The 20,287-nt window shown below is 36.9% G+C and overlaps 1 protein-coding gene across 4 annotated transcripts in view; it reads left to right on the forward strand.

Moving 5' to 3' along the window:
- The first annotated feature begins 500 nt into the window (after positions 1 to 500).
- The window catches only part of LOC109093410 (A disintegrin and metalloproteinase with thrombospondin motifs 18-like), a 51,390-nt gene continuing 31,603 nt past the window's right edge, over positions 501 to 20,287 (forward strand). Inside the window, exons 1-8 of one of the 4 annotated variants that reach the window (XM_042760591.1) lie at positions 501 to 766; positions 921 to 993; positions 2,594 to 2,913; positions 17,385 to 17,665; positions 18,018 to 18,217; positions 18,333 to 18,416; positions 18,968 to 19,127; positions 19,743 to 19,848. In XM_042760591.1, coding sequence (XP_042616525.1) covers positions 17,488 to 17,665; positions 18,018 to 18,217; positions 18,333 to 18,416; positions 18,968 to 19,127; positions 19,743 to 19,848 — 728 coding nt within the window. In that variant the 5' untranslated portion in view covers positions 501 to 766; positions 921 to 993; positions 2,594 to 2,913; positions 17,385 to 17,487. Of the gene's footprint in view, positions 824 to 920; positions 994 to 2,593; positions 2,914 to 17,384; positions 17,666 to 18,017; positions 18,218 to 18,332; positions 18,417 to 18,967; positions 19,128 to 19,742; positions 19,849 to 20,287 lie in introns of all 4 variants that reach the window. The other 3 variants (XM_042760590.1, XM_019107141.2, XM_019107140.2) reach the window with 3 other exon arrangements.

The raw sequence follows: 20,287 nt of genomic DNA on the forward strand, positions 1-20,287 counted from the left end.
TGTCAGGAGATTTTGTTTGTACACTACTGTTGAAAAAGACTGAATAGATGCAGTAGTCGAGCAGTCGCAATTTAGATCAAGAACACACAATAATAATCACTTAAACAAACTGCAGTACAGTGTAGACTAAGAGGGCTTGCAGAACACATATTCATGACAGTAGAGTTCTAGGAACAAGACCTGACGTGAAAGCGCTTCATTATACATAGCGTACAGTATCATAAATCATCCGGTAGTCCATTCACAACTCTTCAGTTGTACACCGAACACAACAACTCTTTCGACAGCGTGTGTTTACTTGTTCATTTAGAAGGAGTGTTACGAACATGTATCCCATTTCAATGAACTCCGTGATCTGTGTATGGACTGTAGGACAGTGAGGAGCTCTAATACATTGAATCGACCGCAGATGGTCGCCGCTGATTGGTGGAGATTTTAAACCCCCACCTTTTGCCCATCAGCCGGTGCCACTATACGTGTTGCACTATCTCAGTATAGTTTACACTCACACATAACTGCTCAGCAGTTATCTGTGTACCTGCGCTTGCAAACAGAAGCAGTGCGCGTTACCCAAATGGACCCGGTGGATTTTACTTGAGGAACGACAGAAACAGGGCAGTTTAAACAATTAGCAATGTCTCTATATTGCATTGCATGGATTTGCGGATTGTTCCTTTCCCCGTTTTTGAAGAGGTAACAGTAAAGGTCCATGCATGACAACATGGATTGCCTTTTCCTTTTGCTCTGGAGTTTACAAGTCCCTCTGGTAAGCAGCACATCAGTGAGATTATTGGCGAGTGTGTCATTTGGGAACTTTATAAAGGCAGGTGACACGCGGAGAATTAATTATTTATTATATAATTTTTTTACTCATTGTCACTTATCAAGTTAATTGTGGGGAGTTGTTTGCGCTTTTACAGGCTCTGCAGTTCTGTTGCTTCCACTCTGTAACATCGGTCTCATTTACCGGCGACACCGGCGTCCTCTATCAAGGTTTGTGTCTTTACGCACTGAAACTGTAGCCATTTCTATTCTGAATGATGACAAGTCAGTGATTGATGCCGATACCTGCTCTCGCTCTAGTTAAACCAAAGATCCCTACCTGGACTTACCTGTACACATACAATATAAATACGCTGAAGCATGCCACACAGATTCGGTGAATTAAGAGGTTTACAACATACATATACTCCCAAATGTGAGTTTCCTGTACTGAAGATTTGGGCGCGTTAAAGGGATTCCCTCGTCTCTTATCTGCTGCGTGGGAGCTATTCACTGAGAGTTTATTGTCTTTTAAATTCAAATTTACATTACAGTCAAAAGTTCGGAAACGCTTAACTAAAAGCACGTTCCTCCTGAGCTTTTGGTTAAATGCTTTATGGTTTGTCTATAAATTGTGGCTACATGGAATATAAGTTAATTTATTTGTCTTTTCCACAGCTTGCACAGGCTACACTGAAATGTTTATAAAGCTCTTGCAGAAACATGAGACAGTATAGAAAGAGACACATGCGTTTATTGATATAGCAATATAAAATAAAGTGTAAACAAAAGATTTAATTTTTATTTTTAACTAGTTAATTTTATTTAATGGATGAGTAAGACAAGATCATAAATAAAAGCAGATAAAAGATTAAAAAAAAGATAAAAGCAACAAGTGTTGACAAATCCCCATGAAATGGTTTGACAGTGCAGTTTTCTCTCCTGTATTGGGAGTAACAGTTTCATTAGAGACTGTTTGATTGAAAAAAAAAAGAGAAAACCTTTGTAGTGCAGAGTGATTCATCAATATTTTTGGTCCAATTATCCTGGAAGAGAAATACCATAAAGTTTAAAAGAGGATATATGGTGAAATTGCCAGCTTTTATTCAGTGGAATAAAAGACACAAAACTCTTGCATTATTGACAATCTATTTGTGACCCTGGACCACAAAACCAGTCTTAGGTCGCTGGGGTATATTTGTAGCAATAGCCAAAAAAAATTGTATGGGTCAAAATTATTGATTTTTCTTTTATGCCATAAATCATTAGGATATTAAGTAAAGATCATGTTCCATTAAATATTTTGTAAATTTCCTACCGTAAATATATCAAAACCTAATTTTTGATTAGTAATATGCATTGCTAAGAATTCATTTGGACGACTTCAAAGGCGATTTTCTCAGTATTTAGATTTTTTTTTTTTGCACCCTCAGATTCCAGATTTTCAAATAGTTGTATCTCGGCTAAATATTGTCTGATCCTACTAAACCATACATCACTGGGAATCTTATTTATTCAGCTTTCAGATGATGTATAAATCTCAATTTCGAAAAATTGACACTTAAGACTGGTTTTGTGTTCCAGGGCCACATTTTCTTGTTTAACACTGTAAAGCTGCTTTGACACAACCAGTATTATATAAAGTGCTATACAAATAAAGGTGACTTGACTTGACTCTTGATTTACCTGCCAAATGTCTTAATTCCTGTTAGACAGAAAAGCATAGATGACATTACATTATTAAGTTATATTAGTAAGAATAAATCATTAATTAACTGGTGATGGATTGGTATTGAGATTGGTATTTATACTGTGTTGGTTCCTCTCACAGATTACGATTTTTCCATACCAGTGGAAGTGGACTCACTTGGAGGCTACATTTCCCACGATGTGTCAAGGCATGGAAGGAGCAGGAGATCCCTGTCAGAAGCTGGTGGTCCAGTGCACTATCATGTCTCTGCATTTGGCAAGGAATTGCACTTAGACCTGCAGCCATCCCATGTGCTGGCTAAGGGGTTTACTGTACAGACACTGGGTGCAGAGGGCATCAATACAGCCAAACTTGAGCCTTCTATTCATAACTGTCTCTATCAGGGTTCCATTCGAAACCACTCTGGATCCTCTGTGGCTATATCCACCTGCACAGGTCTGGTAAGTGGCTCCTTTTACACTCACTCAAAAAAGATTCACTGACTCAAAAACGAGCTGCATCATTGTCTACTACACATAGGCAATTGCTTTTTAAGGAGGCATCCTAACTGAAATGAAACCAGTGACTGATTTTAAATGCTCTACTAGACATCAACTTCTGTGTATCATATAAAAGCATTTCACTCAACAAATGTTATGAAGTTTGTAATTATTTAATTTTCTTTTTATTATACATATAGATATATATTTATATTTATATATCTTAAACTCTTCATTGTCTGCTACATCCTGCTACATTCTGGGATTGCCTTGTGATGTTGCCTTTGAATCTGACCAGAACATATCTTAAGGGGGAGCATAATTAAGTTGTTAACATTTTGGAACAGGCTTTGCATCTCTTGCACACTTAGACGCTGCACTGCCCTGTATTAGTGTGGATCAGCATGATCATCTGTGAGTTTTATGTAAATAACATGAATAATATTGCATTTTAGATAGCTGTTTAAACAATAATTCATGAAATCTTTCTAGCTCTTATATGCCCTGGCCTATAGAGTCAACTTATTAGATTTTAGAACAAAGGTCATATGTGCTGTCCATTGTTTATTTACTCATTAAATTCATGGATAATTTGAAGTAGCTGCCAATGTTGCTAGTATGCAAACATGTTCGAGTTATGGTTAGTAAAGTATACATTGTGCCTGTGGGAGCTTAAGCCTCAGGGCATATAGTATAGTACAGTATAGTATATAGATCACAAGAAGAGCTTAGTAAAACAGGTTAACAGGAGCACTCAAGTAAACCAAAGTGCAGACATAGTGGAGCACTGAGCTATGCTTGACATATCTTGGTCTATATGTTTTTCTTCAGAGAGGATCACGTCTCATCTTGGATGGTGGGCGACTGTAAAATCATACCCAGAGTTCTGCTGATGGTCTCTCACTCCCTGCTCTTTTGTTCAGTGTTTGCCCTGCTTTCCTGTCTCTCTTGTTCTCTACAATTAAAGACAGAGTGAGGTTTCAGGCACTTGGCTGGCAGCGCTAATCTTTGCATTGTCCTTTTTCATTAGTGGAAGCTTCTCCACAATAAAACAGCAGTGACCCATTCTTTTAAATCTGTGTGACAACACAATGTGATTTAGGAGCAATTGCATCTGAATAGACTGCAGGGACTCTTTGATCTACTCCCCTTCTTTTGATGCTCAAAGCTTTTTTTGAACGATGGGCCAAGCTCTAGGTGATTCTCTCTACGGTCTTAAAGGTGCCGCAATTTCAGATATACAGGATGCCAAACAAGACCTGTGTGTCCTTTAGATTTAGTGCTTAAACATACAAAAGCAAAAGGAAAATGTCCAAGAAAAAAGGGGTCTCTCACTCTGTCACTCTGCTTCTTTCACTCTCCCTTTCTTTGTTGGAGTGAAAAAGAATGCGTCACCAAGGACTTTAACCCTTCCATGTCATCTCCGCTTGATGAGGAGCTTTGGATTAAGTACAAATGAGAACCCATTCATCCCTCTGCTGATCCACAACAACCCCTTGTGCCGTGAAAGGCCGAGGAGGCAGTTGCTTAGAGAGAGAGAGTTTTTGTGCTGCGAGAATGCAAGTCCAAAAGTAAAATCAATGTGGATGAGAACCCCAACAGTCGGTACATTCAGATGTAATGGCATCCATTAGGTTACTGAGTTGATGAAAGTCTGATTTGCTTGTACCAGTTCTCTTGCTCTCTGTTAAACAGTGCATAACATAGCAGATGGACAGGGATTCAGTTGTTAAATGAAGAACAGGCGGTCCCGGACTTTAAATTGGAAACAGAGGGATTTACTTACTAAATCCTGCTTCATTTAAAGTTTTTAATTACTGAGCTCCTTTCAACTGCTGTTATCACTTGGCTCGAATGGACTGTCTGGCCCCAGATTTAGCAGCATGATTAAACGTCTTCCATCCAACCCTAAAACAAAACACATCATCATAGTAATTAAATGCTAGTTGATTTGTGGATTAGTTTCGTCATGTGTGCTGTTTCGAGGTTTGGTTCAAAATCTTCTAGATGGGCTGCATCCAGGATGGCATATGAATGCCAGTTTCAAAGCTGCTTCAGTTTGTAAAAGCAGATTAACAGGTGAAGATTCTTAAGCGGTGCTCTGCTATTTCTTGTTCAGTGGTCAAAACTTCCAGCGGCTCAAGTTGCAGGGTCGCATGGTTGTGCAAGTTCAGAGTTGCTTTTCCAGCCTAGGCATAGACAAATCCACATCCTCGGGCCTTCTCTGGGTCATGGTTCCATAAGGCTGGTGACAGGTTCAAGCCCATCCCCCTTGAAATGGCAGATCCTGCTTTCTAGACATGTTTTGACTGGCTGAGCCACCAGAATTGGCTTTAGCACTACAATGAAAGGCTTTATACTGTTCAACATGGATTATTGATGTATGATCTATTCTGGCAGTGTTGCTATATTTAGCTGTTTTGATTCGCTCGACACATGGGCACTCATTCAGTAACTTTAACACATTCTCTGCCCTGTCAGCTGACAGTAGACTTGACGTTCCTTATCAGTTTATGTTAACCGACGCCATTGTTTTCTAACAATTAGCATGTTAGCACACTCTGCTGGGTAGGATAACAATAGGTAGACTAAATAGCCTTACTTTGAAATGTTGACATTGTGAATTAATTAATTATCTTAGTCAACATACATGGCTGGAAAACTTCCCAATCCCTTTTTCATGATGTCTAACTTGATGCTTTTTGCTAATATTTTTCTGGCTGTTTGGTGTTCTAAATGAAGGAAATCCTCAGCTTTGTCGATTATTTGTCTTATGTGTTATTATTCTGTGTACACTACCAAAGCATTTGAATGCTGATATTTGGAACTTTCTATTCATCAAAAAATCCTGAAAAATGTGTCATGGCTTCCACAAAAATGTTAAGCAGCACAACTGTTTTCAACATTAATAATAATAAGAAATGCTTCATAATATTATTAACAAATAACAGCAAATCAGCATATTAGAATGATTTCTGAAGGATCATGTGACACTGAAGACTGGAGTAATGGTTGCTGAAAATTCAGCTTTGCCGACATTAAATTTTTCAGCTTTGCCAACAACACATAAATGACATGTTAAAATATGTAGAAAAAAGAAGATGTTTATTTTAAATTGGAATAAAATTTCAAAATATTATTATATTTTTGATCAAACAAATGCAGCCTTGGTGACTTCTTTAAAAAATCATACTGACCTCCAAATTTTGAATGGTAGTATATTTTCTGCTATGTGTTCTCTCTAGTTCTCATATACAGATAAACCCAGCATTTCATGATTAGGACAGAAATGTGAATGTAGGCAGAGTCCACCAGAGTTTTTTGTAGTCCACCAGCTAGACGACTGAGTATAGTTAATTATCCTCCTTGTCATTTGAATGGTTTGCAAGCAGGGCTTTGTAAGGCAGTGAAGAGCAAATCTAGCGAATAGATTTGCCCTTCACTGAATTTCAGTTCTTTCCAAACATGTCCAATCATGCTGAACTCAGACATAACCTTTCCCAAGCCCCCCATTGCCTCTTCTGTTCACAGTCAGACTATCATTTATTTTACCTTGTTACTGTTTACAAGACAGGACAAAGGAAATAAGTTATGTATATGTATGAGTATATATATGAGTTACTTATTCAAGACCACCTATTAAAAAGGAGCTGATGCTCATATTGAATGAATCAAATTAATGTTAAGCTTTCATAATTGTACTGATTGAGCATATGATGTGACATTCAATGCTTAAATCCATGTAAATCACATCTTTTGTGTAAACAGTGCTTACAAGTAAAAAACAAATAACTAAACAGATAATTTATCAATTATGTAGTATGCACAAATGTTACAAGGTGTTAGTCACTTTTGCTAAACAGGTTTCCCACAGACTCTGTCTCTTGTGTCTTTTTGGATGGCAAAGTGTTCTTTTATCTTTTATGGACAGCCCGGCCCATAGTCCAGCCTTGTGGGTGCTAGACTGTCTGTGAATGTGTGAGGTGTGTATGTGTGTGTATGTGTGTGTTCAGCTGTGTTTATTCAGTGCCAGACCTGCTGGTTCAAGCTGATGCGCTAACGTGTGGGATTGTATTTAGGGACAGTTGTGATGCTAATTCACTCTGACTGCAAAGGAGGAAAGCTGTCAGTGCGCTCAAAGCTTGTGTGGATACACTGCAGGGAGAGTAGAGCACCGGGCCATTCAAACATCAATGGAAGAGAGAGGCTGGGAATTACCATACAGACTCCGAGAGCACATCTGTAGTGCTCGTCTGACTCAGGAAATTGTGAGAAAATGCTTTGGGGTTTCCATCAGACATGTTTGTTGTCATACTTTGTACTTAGAGGTTCTATTGAAATGGTCACTGTTGGGGGCCTCCCAGTTTGAAACCACCTTCCTGGTATCATAAATTAAGTATAGATGCATGGGGGCGTTGGGTAGTACCATTATAATTATATATGACAACACTATAATCCCTTTGATCATGATTTTGCATAAATACTTAAGATTCTTGTCATTATATTCATATAATGTCATACTTTCTTGCAGTGTGTATAGTTTGTACATCCAACAGTACTGATAATGTTGGAATTTAATTTCTTATTGCTTTAAAACATTAATGGGAATAATTTCATATGTAAATATGTTGTTTTTATACGATTACATTTACTGTTTTTCTCACACTGTATAAAAGTGTGGTCATATTAGTGAAATTTTGTCCGCAAAAAAGGTACAATTTCTATTGTCAATACTAGTGTAGTAATGTACAAAGCACAGCTCACACAAAAGTCACCTTCAAACCAAGCAGCTTTCTGTTGATCCCAGCGTGACCAACTTGAAATCGCTGCAAAGTCTGCCCTCTTGTGAATTTCCTGATCACGTATTTATATTGAAATATATAAATACATTTGCTGAACAACGATTACTGTGACCACATCTTAACTTGGGCTTAAAATATGTGGCTTTCTATTAGAAATAAGGTCCTTCTCAAGAGGTATCATCATATTTTGGACTTCTTCACATTAACTATTTTGAAACTCTTGGACTGGTATTACACACGGCTTCAGTCACTCTTGTTTGTTCAGTTTAGAAAAATGTGTTTACCACAGCAATACAGTTATGATATTGTGATCTATTGAATCGCAAAATATTGTGTTGTGATGTATTACATCACACATTAGCGATACCCTCCAGCTACAGGGGCATGTTTTGGACAAGTCTGGGATTCTTCCTGCCACTATGTGACCCAGTCCCATATATTAACCACACCGAGTCTGCTAGCTGAGACTCAGAAGCCTTGCACCATGGGAGACAATGCTCAGGTGACGTGGTGGACATTCTTGTCTGAGTTTTGGGAGGGCGGACAGACAAATTGAAACCAGAGTGAATATATGCTGGGCTCCTTTGTAGTTACAAATGTTCCCCACTCCCCCTTTCATAATTCATGGGGTGTTATGCCATGTTAGCACTATAGGAGTTGCCAGGGGCTATTCCCTGGTGGTCTGTGTGGTGACAGTGATGTAGAGACTGCTTAGGGATGCCAGAAAGAGAGAGCCTGTGGGAGAGAGTGAAGAAGAGGAAAGGCATGCTGGTCCTGTAATAGCTCTTGTTCTCACTCACTTGAAGACCTAAAACTAATGGGCAGTGGTGAAGTGGCTGTCGCACCAGCTCTGAGAAGCCATAAATATTATAAGGAATATCTTGTGCCTTGGACCATTTGGGATGGGCTTTTTAAAATTCTCATTTCTCCACTGAACTTTAATTATGTTAGTCAAGTTCATGCATCTTTCTTAGAGTAATAGAGTTATTTGTCATTGACAACTTAGCTTTGTGATATCTGAGGCTTGGGCAGCAGCTTTATCTTTTTAGTTGTGTCTCTTGTTTATTTAAATTTACTGGCTTACCCACTGGACCAGCTTTCTTTGTGATCTTGCTGGTTTAATAGACTATAATCGGCGTAGTTCAATTTTTAATTTTTGACAGAAATGAAAATGAGGCAGTGAGAGGTAAAAGTACAGTGTGTTCAGTTGATTGCACTATAGTTTGCCACTGGCATTTGTTCACTGACAACATCTTAAAAAAAAAAAAAAAAGCAAAATACCATAAAACAATTTTGAAAGTCTTGAGTTTGAAAATGATGTGATCTACTATCTACTAGAGTCTTTCTCTTTCAACCTCATTTTCATTTGCATAAAATTCAATATGCAAAATTCTGTTTAATACCAAGTTGATTTTTTTCAATCAAAATCATTTTTACATACAGTATTTGTGTTAACTTTGCACCCTTTAAGTGCTTTTCAGAGTGTTGCATTACATTAGCTTAACAACATGTGCTAACACCACAGAGCATCCCAACTTTAGCAAAGTGTTGCAGTAAATTTAGGCAATCCCTTTTCCTCTCTTCCCCTTCCAATTTTACTCCCCTTTCCCATATGTTTTATATCTGGGTATAATGGTGTGACTGTGCTATAAATAGTGGATTTCCTGTTTTGAATTGAATTTACCAAAACATGCCCCCAGGATATGGACCTGAATTTCCTAATTTAATCATAGTGTATTCAGATTTTCATGTCATTGTATTCATGACATTGCTGACATGATATTGGACTTTAACTCACCGCATTAAATTGTCTTTGACTGCAAAAGAATATGTAATGAGGAAAGCACTGTTTAGTTTATGATTGGTTATCTGTTGCAAACATAACGTGTAACATTCTGACATGGTATCATTTCAGACCTAATATTTTTAGCAGTGCAAACACATGCTAGCCCAGTGTTTTATAACCTTGTGTTAAAAGTTTGTTAAGTACAGGTTCCGAGTTTGTGTAGATCTCAAACAATCAAATGCCCCTGAGCTGTCCATTATTTGTCTTTGCACACAAACACGCATTCTCTTCCCACTGAAGCCAGAAGAGTTGATGCTCTGGTCAGATGTAACCCAGCGGTGGAATGCAGATGTGTTTTAAAGCTGGGTAATAAGCAGCTTTGGGTTTCCCACTGCTCCCTTCCAGCCTTTAACAGCATGTAAGCACTTACTCATCTAGATTATAATACCACGGCTGGAAGCTTTAAAAACACTCACAGTTTACACAAAGAGATGCTAATTACGTTTCACAGAATCACTGAGACAGGCAATAAATAATTTCCCATACTTGCACTGAAGACTCACTAGTGATGTACTCAAAGACATATCTCATGAAACCACATAAAACAGACATTCCCTGCAGTTAAATCCTTCGTAGAGAAGCACTTTGAGGACCGTGCTTTAATAGTTAATTTCCATCATTCCCAAGACTCCGACTCAATGAGTGGAGACTCAAGAGCTCTCATGGTTTCTGTGTTCACTGTGAAAATGAAATGTGTTTATCTGGCAGCAGACTTTGGCCCTCTAATCTACATCTCTTGCAAGTGTTTCTTGAAGTAGATAACTAAAAGTCTGGCACATTAATGTGAAACCAGAGGAAGAGACTGTGGTTGAGTGCTTCCCTTCGTTCTCTCGAGTGTAATAGGCTTTAAGTAGTCAGGTGGTTTTTGTAGAAGGCTGTAGTTGGGCACGTGTGTAATTATGAGATCACCTGTCAGACATCATTACATTAAAAACATTCAAGTGCAGTAATATATTCTATAGAAAAGACTCCCAAAATGCTTGAATCTTAAAAAGAACCCAGAAAGTTTAAGCAAACAGTTTAAAAAAAAAAAATGTAAACATTAAAATTTTAAACAGTATTTAATTTTTAGGATTTTTAAAATTGTTTTTGCTTAAATCTCTCTCTCTCTCTCTCTCTCTCTCTCTCTCTCTCTCTCTTTCTCTCTAGTATTTTAATTTTTTTTTATGATTTAATTAATTATTAGCTTTTTAGCAACTCATGAATGCAGTTCCTGCATGAACTCATTTGAGAAACTAACACTGAATACCAATATTATTTTCCTTTTATATAATAAATTTAAGCCAGTCTTATTTTAAACCAACCATAATTGGGTGATCCTCACTGCCTGTAAAAAAAAAAAAAAAATTAAATAATATAAAATAAATGATGTTGTGATAATAGGATCCCTGCAGTTCTTCAGTTAGTTTTTTTGCTCATGTCTTCAGCCATCTAATTTCTTTCTGCACCCCATCAGACATAATGGCCAAAAAGCTTTAAAAATAAAATTAAATAAAAAAAAATGGCGCCAGATGGAATCCATTTTACCCCCATTATCGAAGCGAAGCACCTCCATCTACTAACTGCTGGACTAAGTTGTTAGATATTTGACAGTAAAGTTTGCTATGCAGAAGTTCTCCAGGATGTTGGTTAAACACATGCTTGCGGGGTGCCTTGTACAGGGAGGGCTTCACTGCAGGAAGCTCATCTCGAGTAATGTGCAAACATGGTTTATTCAGAAAATGGCAGCATTGAAATCTTGCGGCTTTCCTCATAATGCCAGCTTTTGGTATTTCCCAAAAGTCATATTCCATCATCTTCCATCGTGTGTGTGTATATATATATATATATATATATATATATATATATATATATATATATATATATATATATATATATATATATATATATATATATATATATACACACATATATTGCATTTTGAATGTTTAATTAATTAATTTTTTTTTTTTTTTTTTGGTTACCTGAAAGAGAGTGGAAATTAATTAATAAGAAGTGTTACTTTTTTCTGTCAGTGTGGTTTCAAATGTAAAGATGTATGCAAACCCACATCACAGCATCAGGAGTTGTCCAGTTATTTTTGAAAGTAGTGTTTCATCATTTGTGCGGAACATGGATCAATGGCATTGCTTTTCTGGTTGTGAGTAAAGTTTTAATGCAAAACTACACTGTAATTCCAGTACACTAATAATAGGGATTCGGCACTATTATCATCAAAAAAAAAAAAAAAAAAAAAAAAAAAAATTGTTAACCCTGTTATTTAAAGAAAGTCAATTAAATACTGGTCTTCTTTGGTTGAATGTGGCAGACCTTAACTTGCATCTTGTGTATCGTCTGTATGTGAATTTGATGTTCTCAATGCTTGAATGAGGATTTTAGTTTTACAGTGGTGCACATTATAACTTCTGCATGAATGAAATGAAACCCACAAACACAGGCAGTGTGAATAAGAAGAGATGTCCTGGCAGTGGAATGCATTTTTACATCCAGTATGGTTATTCTCCACAGTGTGCATCACATTTTTAGTAGTGGTGGTATTTGTATGATTGTGTGTATTTATAAATACGAATTTAGTTATCCATATTTTAATGATTGTTATAATAAGAGGGCTCAACAATTAGGATGTCCTGCTGGTCGAGGGCCAGTGTGAGAGAGTTTCAGTCCAGATGACAGAACTGTCAGTTGTCAAGTGCTGCATTGCTACTGAAAACTTTACATTTATTGATTTTGTACATCCATTTTTATGCCTTGTTAATGTTTGGATTTCTGTATTCCACATTGTTGTCTCAAATTCTGCTGAATTTCCACCAATAAAATATAGAGTAGTAAAAAAAAAAACCTTGTAAAAAACTTTTGCGGGCACCACCTCAGTCCTAGGAGTGCCCTGTGTTTACCTTGCCACCTGCGAGAAGGGAGGGGTCGGGGTACATGGATCAAACACACAGGGGCATAAAGAACAGAAGGGGGTTAAATCACTGACTGAATGCACAGCTATTCTGCAAGGATTTGCCTTTTCGTGGAGGGTGGGATTAGGTAGAATTCCAAAGCCAGACGGAATGTGAGAAGTTCAGCAGTCTGGGAGACAAAGGTTAAAATTCTAGCCTTAAAGAGGGAAGATGACCTCAGCTCATTGATGAGAGCAGCTCAAGTCATTCAGGAAGATGCACCATACCATTACCAATGGTTTCCTTATGGCACCACAGGTCTCTAAAATATTATGTTTGAATTTGTGTCTTGTAGCTAGTATTTAAGAAAATACTCAATATTTATTTTATCCCCAAGCCAAACTGACAGGACAGAGTGGCTCATCGTTAGCAGATGTTTATTATATCTTTGTGGTTTTGTAGGTAAAATATTCCCCTCATTTAGCTCACAATAACCTAAAAACCTAGAGAGAGAGTCGCTTGCCCTCTCAGAAGTTTGTCTCTTTGGCAATAATGACTCTGCCAGACTGAATATGGTCCAGGCACCGATGACTGGAGTAATAAACCTATTTTACAACTGCAACACTTCCCTCTTAGCAAAGCCAGGCCTGTCAGGAGTTTGCTGAGTATAGTCATTGTTGCTGAATTAATAAGTTAATGAGTATTTACATATACAGAGTATGTTTGCAAATATTGAACAGGAAAGGGACAAAAGTCAATAAAGCAGTAGAGATACACCTATTTTATCGTTTATTCCACTCTAGCCTGTCTGCTAGAGCAGTAAAGCAGTCATTGATTAAAAAAAATACATTTCACACATCAATAAACACATGTATTATATGATGTATTTACTGCGTAAACCTAAAGAACCCAACTTTATTCATAAAATCATCCTGTAGCCCAAAGAAACTAATGTAAATCCAATGCAATATATAATATCCAAGCATTATTTATTTCATATGAGCAAGAGTGATTGTTATGCTCAATACTGCAAGAGAGTGATGTTGTTTTTATACAACAACAACAACAACAGCAAAAACGTAAATATTGAGTAGCTTACATTTTACATCCTTACATCCACCAAAAGGGTGGCCACAGTTTGGTTTATATATCACATTTGACATTTTTTTGATTTCTGAATTCCATTGAATTCAATTACATTTTAATAATAAAAGCAATTTTAAACTTTAACAATTTAATAAATAATTAAAATGTTCACAAAAATATGCCCTATAAAATATATTTTTTTTAATTAAGAAATTCTGTATTGTCTGTTTAAATATTTCTGCATTCTGCATTTTATGATTTAATGCCCTTAAAAAAAATTAAAATCAGAAACAGAAACAGTGGCAATGAAATGAAATGAATGCACAATTTTTGACAATGTAATTAATCTTTTAAATCGTAATCAAATTAAATTTGAACGATTCCTTAAATTATTATTATTATAATTTTTTTTGGCAAACAAAGTGCCAAACACAAGTTGTAATATCTACTTTTAATATAGTCCTGTCATTTCTTCAACCAACCAACCTGAGACGGCAAACACTGAAAACACCACAAGCTTCACACATGCTTTAATGAAACTGTGCCACTCATTCACACACAGACATGCAGACTTCATATTTATATAGCAGTCTTTTGAGGCTTAATATTCTCAGACTCTAATTCAAATCACAAGTTAAGTGTATGGCTCTCCTTACAATTTATTCCTCAAAGTTTACCAAATTCCATGACATTCTGTGTTATTCCATCTTTATGACTAGATTCTGTGATTCCGTCCTACTAAATACAATGCAAAGATTAATGCAAACCTAAAGAAAGAAAGAAGTCTGAATGCTTAGTACATGTTTGCATATTGCGTTTCCCATCAGTAGTGCAGTAAAAATTGGTTCACACTGAAATATTGCCACATTTTGATGGGAAAAGTCATTGAAGAAACGCTGACCCAAACTAAATAATCTGGAGACACATGTATATGACTTATAATGAAGCAATTAAGCTCTGACATGTTTTATTAGCAATGGCTCCATGTGCACATTTGTTGGCTTGCTGTGGATGTGTCCCAGGGCACCAATGCGTGTCACTATCATAGCAGACGATAAGCTTTCGGCTCGCCTTTGACCCCACACCTCATTAATCAACTGCTCACGAATATCTGACCTCCTCCACCAACCTCTCAAGCATGCCTACTAATTCAGTGCTAAAAGATACATAAAACTCTCTCAAGAAACATACACATGCACAAATTGACGAGAAGAGACTGGATTGTGTGATTCTGATCATTCAGTCAAAATTTATATTTTTCTTATAATTTCTGATAATGGCCTACCAGCTTTGCAGAATTATTATTAATCACACTGCATGATATTATAATTTCTTGTTTCTTAATATGATAAGAAGTGTTTCTTGAGCACTAAACTAGCATATTAAAAATATTTTTCAAGGGTGATGTGATGCTAAAGACTGGAATAATGGCTGCTGAAAATTCAGCTTTGCCATCACAGGAATAAATTATATATATATAAAAAAATTGAAATAGAAAAGTTATTTTAATTTGCAATACTAGTTCATAATATTACTTTTTTTTTTTTTACTGTAGGTTTCTTTACTTTTACCTCTCAGGTTTCCTTTTCCTCTGAGAAAACAAGCCAATTATAGAGTTTCAAGGGCTGAGTGTTGTTAAGAGAGGATGTAGATATGATAGTCTATCATATCTATCATGCCTGGCTTTTGGCCATGCTAATCGTCACTGTAAAACAAGCTGCTGAAAGGTTATGCTGCATATGAATTTTCCTCTGCTCTCTGTACTGAAACATTTGATAAATGGGCAACTCCTTAAGATTCCTTCAGAAGCCGCAGGCTGCTCTACATCCCGCCATGTCATCATTTGTTTATTGTGTACTGACAGCTGTTACTATGGCGATGCCCATTTTTTGTGACTCTGCAACAGCTGTTTTTTTTAACCGCCGACGTTTCAGCTGGAGGGACCAAGAATCCCCCAACCAGGAATGTAAAAGGCGATGGTCTCCTGGAGGTTTTTTCTTCCATTACATCGAACTCACCCAAATACCTCCACGTCTTTGATTTGATATATTCTCAGTCCCACGTCTGTGCGTTCTGATTTTAACTTGGTCTGGAGGGTTATCTCAAGGCTAACGTGTCCCTTTAGGAGTACTCCTGGTTAACTAGAAGTTGACCTCTGTCGACAGCATCTGTCCAATGCTGTTTATTACCACTGAGAACAAGTTCAAATCAACCCCCTGTTTGTAAAAATAAAACAATAAACATGCTGACAGTTGTGTCAGCATGTGCTTACAATGGAAATCTTTTGGGCAATCATTGTATATTGTGCAACAGATGCTGTAGCCCCTGCACAATTAAACAGTCAATTACGGCTATCACGATTAAAATGAAATGTGAAAATGAGTGAAAAGTGTCTATTCGCAGTGTCTCTTAAATCACTCATACTGCATCAGATTGCTTTTTACACGTTTTTTTTGTTGTTGAGCCTTATAACCAATCACGCATGTTTCTGTTGAGTTTAGGAATGCAATGGCCAATCAGAGACGCTTAGATTAGTCTCAAACGGCACCAAACAGAGGCGTTCAGATTAATCAGCGCTGAAAACAACAGTTGTTGTTGAGTGTGCGCGCTTACTGATTGAATTCCTTGCGCTCATGAATTCAGTCATCAAACAACACAGTGCAGATACAATGTAAATAAAAGATTAATTTTGTAGCTTTTCAGTGATTTTTGCATAACTTGCACTAGACTAGACTAATGCAAAAAAAGTTTTTATATGTATTTTATTTATCAAAATTAATAATCATTATTATAATATAAAGAGCAATAATTGACAATAATGATTTTTGTCATAATATTGCAGCCCAATTAGCTCCTTTTTTAAACATATAATTTATATATTTATATAATTTATAAAATTTTTTTTTTTGAATTTTTAAAACAGTCAATTCTAATTGGCAACAGTTGAAAGTAATTTGATTGATTGAAGTACCTGGTTAAATTAAAGTATTTGACATTAAAGACAACACAGATACAATTATTAAGGTGGCGAAAAAAATTCCAGGGGGCAAGATTTGCCCCTTAATAGAAAATTGAAAATTACCCTGTTTTAAATACTAATATATATATCAAAACATTTGATTTCATTATATTATTAAAATATTATTGTTTCATGAAATCATATAGAATCATGCAGGATTTTAAATAGCCATTTAATAAGATTTATTTTTTAAATAAATTAATACTTTTATTTAGCAATAATGCATTAAATTGATCAAAAGTGATGTTGAAAAAAATATCATGGATTAAAAGCAATGTTTCTTAAGCATCTAAGTCACAATATTCAAATGATTTCTGAAGGATCGTATGATACTGAAAAATCAGCTTAGCCAACACAGAAATACATTACATTTTAAAATGTAATTTTAAAAAGTTATTTTAATTTGTAATAATATTCCACAATATTTATTTTTGCTGTATTTTTGATGCAAAAATGCAGCGATGGTGAACATAAGATCGGTCACACTTTATTTTAAGGTCCAGTTCTTGCTATTAAAAAAACACGACTTTTGGATTTATTTACTTTTAATTTGATGATTTTTTATTGTTATTTTGGTAGTTGTTAAGTTTAGGTATTGGGTAGAATTAGGGATGTAGAATATGGTCATGCAGAATATGTGCTTAATAAGTACTAATAAACTGCCAATATTGTACAAAATTGTACTCACCCCAAACTTTTAAACAATAGTGTGTCACATATCTGACATGCAATCCAACCTCATTGTTTGCTATTGCTTACCTATTTATAGTTTCCTCTTCCTCTGTCCTCTGCAGTCAGGTCTGATCCGGTTCTCCAGCGAAGAACTTCTCATCACTCCGCTCCCGCAGCATTTGGCTTTACAACACAACTACAGCGCCCCCTCTGGACATCACCCACATGTCATCTACAAGCGATCAGCTGAGCGCAGGGTATACTCTGATAAGACTGACTGGATCAGCAGCGTTAAATCAAGCAACCCCTACAAGAACCACCACCATCACCACCACCGTCACCATGACTACCAGCACGGAAAGCTCCAGAGACAACATTTCTGCGGACGCCGCAAGCAATGTATGTAAGGGAATTTCCTTTTAGCCATTTGTAGATGGAAAGTTATATACACGTTATATACTTGTAGAATTTGTCAGTATGTGTATATTAGTAAGGCACTCTGAGATATTTATACTGATTCCAAAAGCAAAACTACTGTGTCATTATTATCTGTTGTACTGAAAAAAGAAATTGAATGAAAGCTTGGAAACAGCATGTTAAGTTAATGACTGTGTATTTCCTGGTCTGTCATCATCTCTCTGGTGCTTTTATCAGGGAGCTAGTTTGGAAAAGGAAAAGCAGTTATTTGTGGCAACTTTCAGTTTCTTTTTCATGGGTTTCCGTACTTTCACCTCTCCACCTCATTCTAACTACAGATAGTCCCAAGCGTCCTACAGAGGATCATTTTGTCATGCCTGATGAGTTTGAGCAGCAAAGCCGGGTGAAGCGCTCAGAGATTACATCAAGCAAAGAGGGTGGCCTGAACGTGGAAACCCTGGTGGTGGCAGACAGGAAGATGCTGGAGAAACATGGCAGAGAGAACGTCACTACCTATGTCCTTACTGTCATGAACATGGTGAGCAGAGTTATCAACAGCATTGTTGTTCAAAAGACACTTTGTTTTAGCATGTAACTACTTCTACCTTTACTCTTACCTATAGTAATGTGCACAGTGTTGTTTTGCTAAACAGGTCTCCAGTCTGTTCAAAGATGGAACTATTGGAAATGATATCAACATTGTTGTGGTCAGCCTCCTCCTACTTGAAAAAGATCCGGTAAGATACATAAATACAAAAGTACACACTTTCTTTTATATCATTGATGTCATTTGTTTGTGAATAAATTGCTCATGCTGTATGTTTTTGATTCGCTGCAAAAAACAGTCACAAAAAATTAATTTGTTTGCGAATCAGAATACACAATCACTGCATGTTTTTATGATTTAGTGAAAAGAATTGACTCATAAGAGTCATTCATTCAGGAATCAGACATGTTGTACAGTATGCTCATATTTCCTGGCATTATTTTGCAGTACAGTCTTTTAATTGCTTCAGATTCAACAAAGACTACAAAATATGATTTAATTTACGTTGGCGCTAAACAGTGCTGGAGACACTGGTCACTATAGCTAGTTTATTCTCATTTAAGGTAAATGTAATATGTCGTATCTGATTTTCAGAAGAATCCCAGTCTTTTTTTTTTTTTTTTTTTTTTTTTTACATTTCTTTCATACTTGAAAGATGCCTGATCATTCACTACTCACTCTTCTCTCTCTCTCTCACCACCCCTCTGAACACTTCATCTCTCTCGGCTTCACTGCTGTCAGCTGGGTCTGTCTATCAACCACCACGCAGACCAATCACTCAACAACTTCTGCCAGTGGCAATCAGGCCTGATAGGTAAAAACGGCAAGCGGCACGACCATGCCATACTGTTGACGGGGCTGGACATCTGCTCCTGGAAGAACGAACCATGTGATACCTTGGGTAAGACACTTAACATTCACCTTCCAATAGCAGAAGTGGGTCATGTGTTGTGAAGTCAGTGGCTAAAATCGAGTTGCAGGAAGGTGAATTAAACAATGCCAAGGTTAGAAAAAGCTTGTGGTTGGTGATGTGTGTCCTGGTCCACCCTCAGGCAGAGAACTTCACCTGAATGAATCCAAGAAAGCTCAAATCCACTTTGCAGTCTGTTGGCAGCTTCTTTAGTTTTTGCTGCAGAGGCGTCAGCCAAATGTAATGAATTCAGCTGTAAAGCTCCAAACCACAAGTATGCACTTCTTTGAATGTATGGCAGAGGGGAATGCACTGCTTTTAAATTGCCTCTCTATGATGTGAAACTCAAACCGAAGCTGAGACCATACAGTCAGGAGAAATATCCTAAAAGTGTGTTTATGCGTAACAGGATCCTGTTTCAAAGTCTGTAGGTTTGAAAACATTGTGGTGTGTTTAGTGATGCTTAAATCATGTATTAATGATTTTGTCCAGACCTGTTGGATTTTAAAGTGATTTGCATCCTCAACATGCATCAGTGTCACTCATATATCTTCTACTTCCACCCATGTTTAGCTCTGTCTGTCCTTTCTGACTTCCTGTCTACAGGTTTTGCTCCAATAAGTGGGATGTGTAGCAAGTATCGTAGCTGCACGATTAATGAAGATACAGGGCTGGGCCTTGCTTTCACCATCGCCCACGAGTCAGGACATAAGTACGTTTACTCAAGTTTTCAGGTCCCACACTATTTCAATTTGGGAAACCATATGCTGTGCAACAGGCAAACATTTTGTTTGTGTTTGCTGGTTGCCATTGTGATAAAAGGAAGTTTATGCTGTATGTTTGAGATTTTGTTTTTATGACAGCCGTATTTTGAGTCCTTCGGTCCTTTGGCGCATTCTCAACATAAACTGGAACAAAATCTATCCTGGAGAACCACCAGGCTGATAACATGTTGTGGGATTTGTTATTCTCAGCGGTTCAAACATTTTGGTCAAATGAAATGGACACGTGCCTCCAATGTGTGCAGTGTTTAGGGCAAAATCTTCACTGGCCAACAGTCGTTAATCACTCATTTATTGAGGAGTGGTCATTTTATAAACACATGGCACATCTTGCCAACACTGCTCATGTCTGAATTTCGTGACCATAGT

This window comes from Cyprinus carpio, chromosome A7, assembly GCF_018340385.1.
Source record: "Cyprinus carpio isolate SPL01 chromosome A7, ASM1834038v1, whole genome shotgun sequence".
NCBI classification, from domain to species: Eukaryota; Metazoa; Chordata; class Actinopteri; order Cypriniformes; family Cyprinidae; genus Cyprinus; species Cyprinus carpio.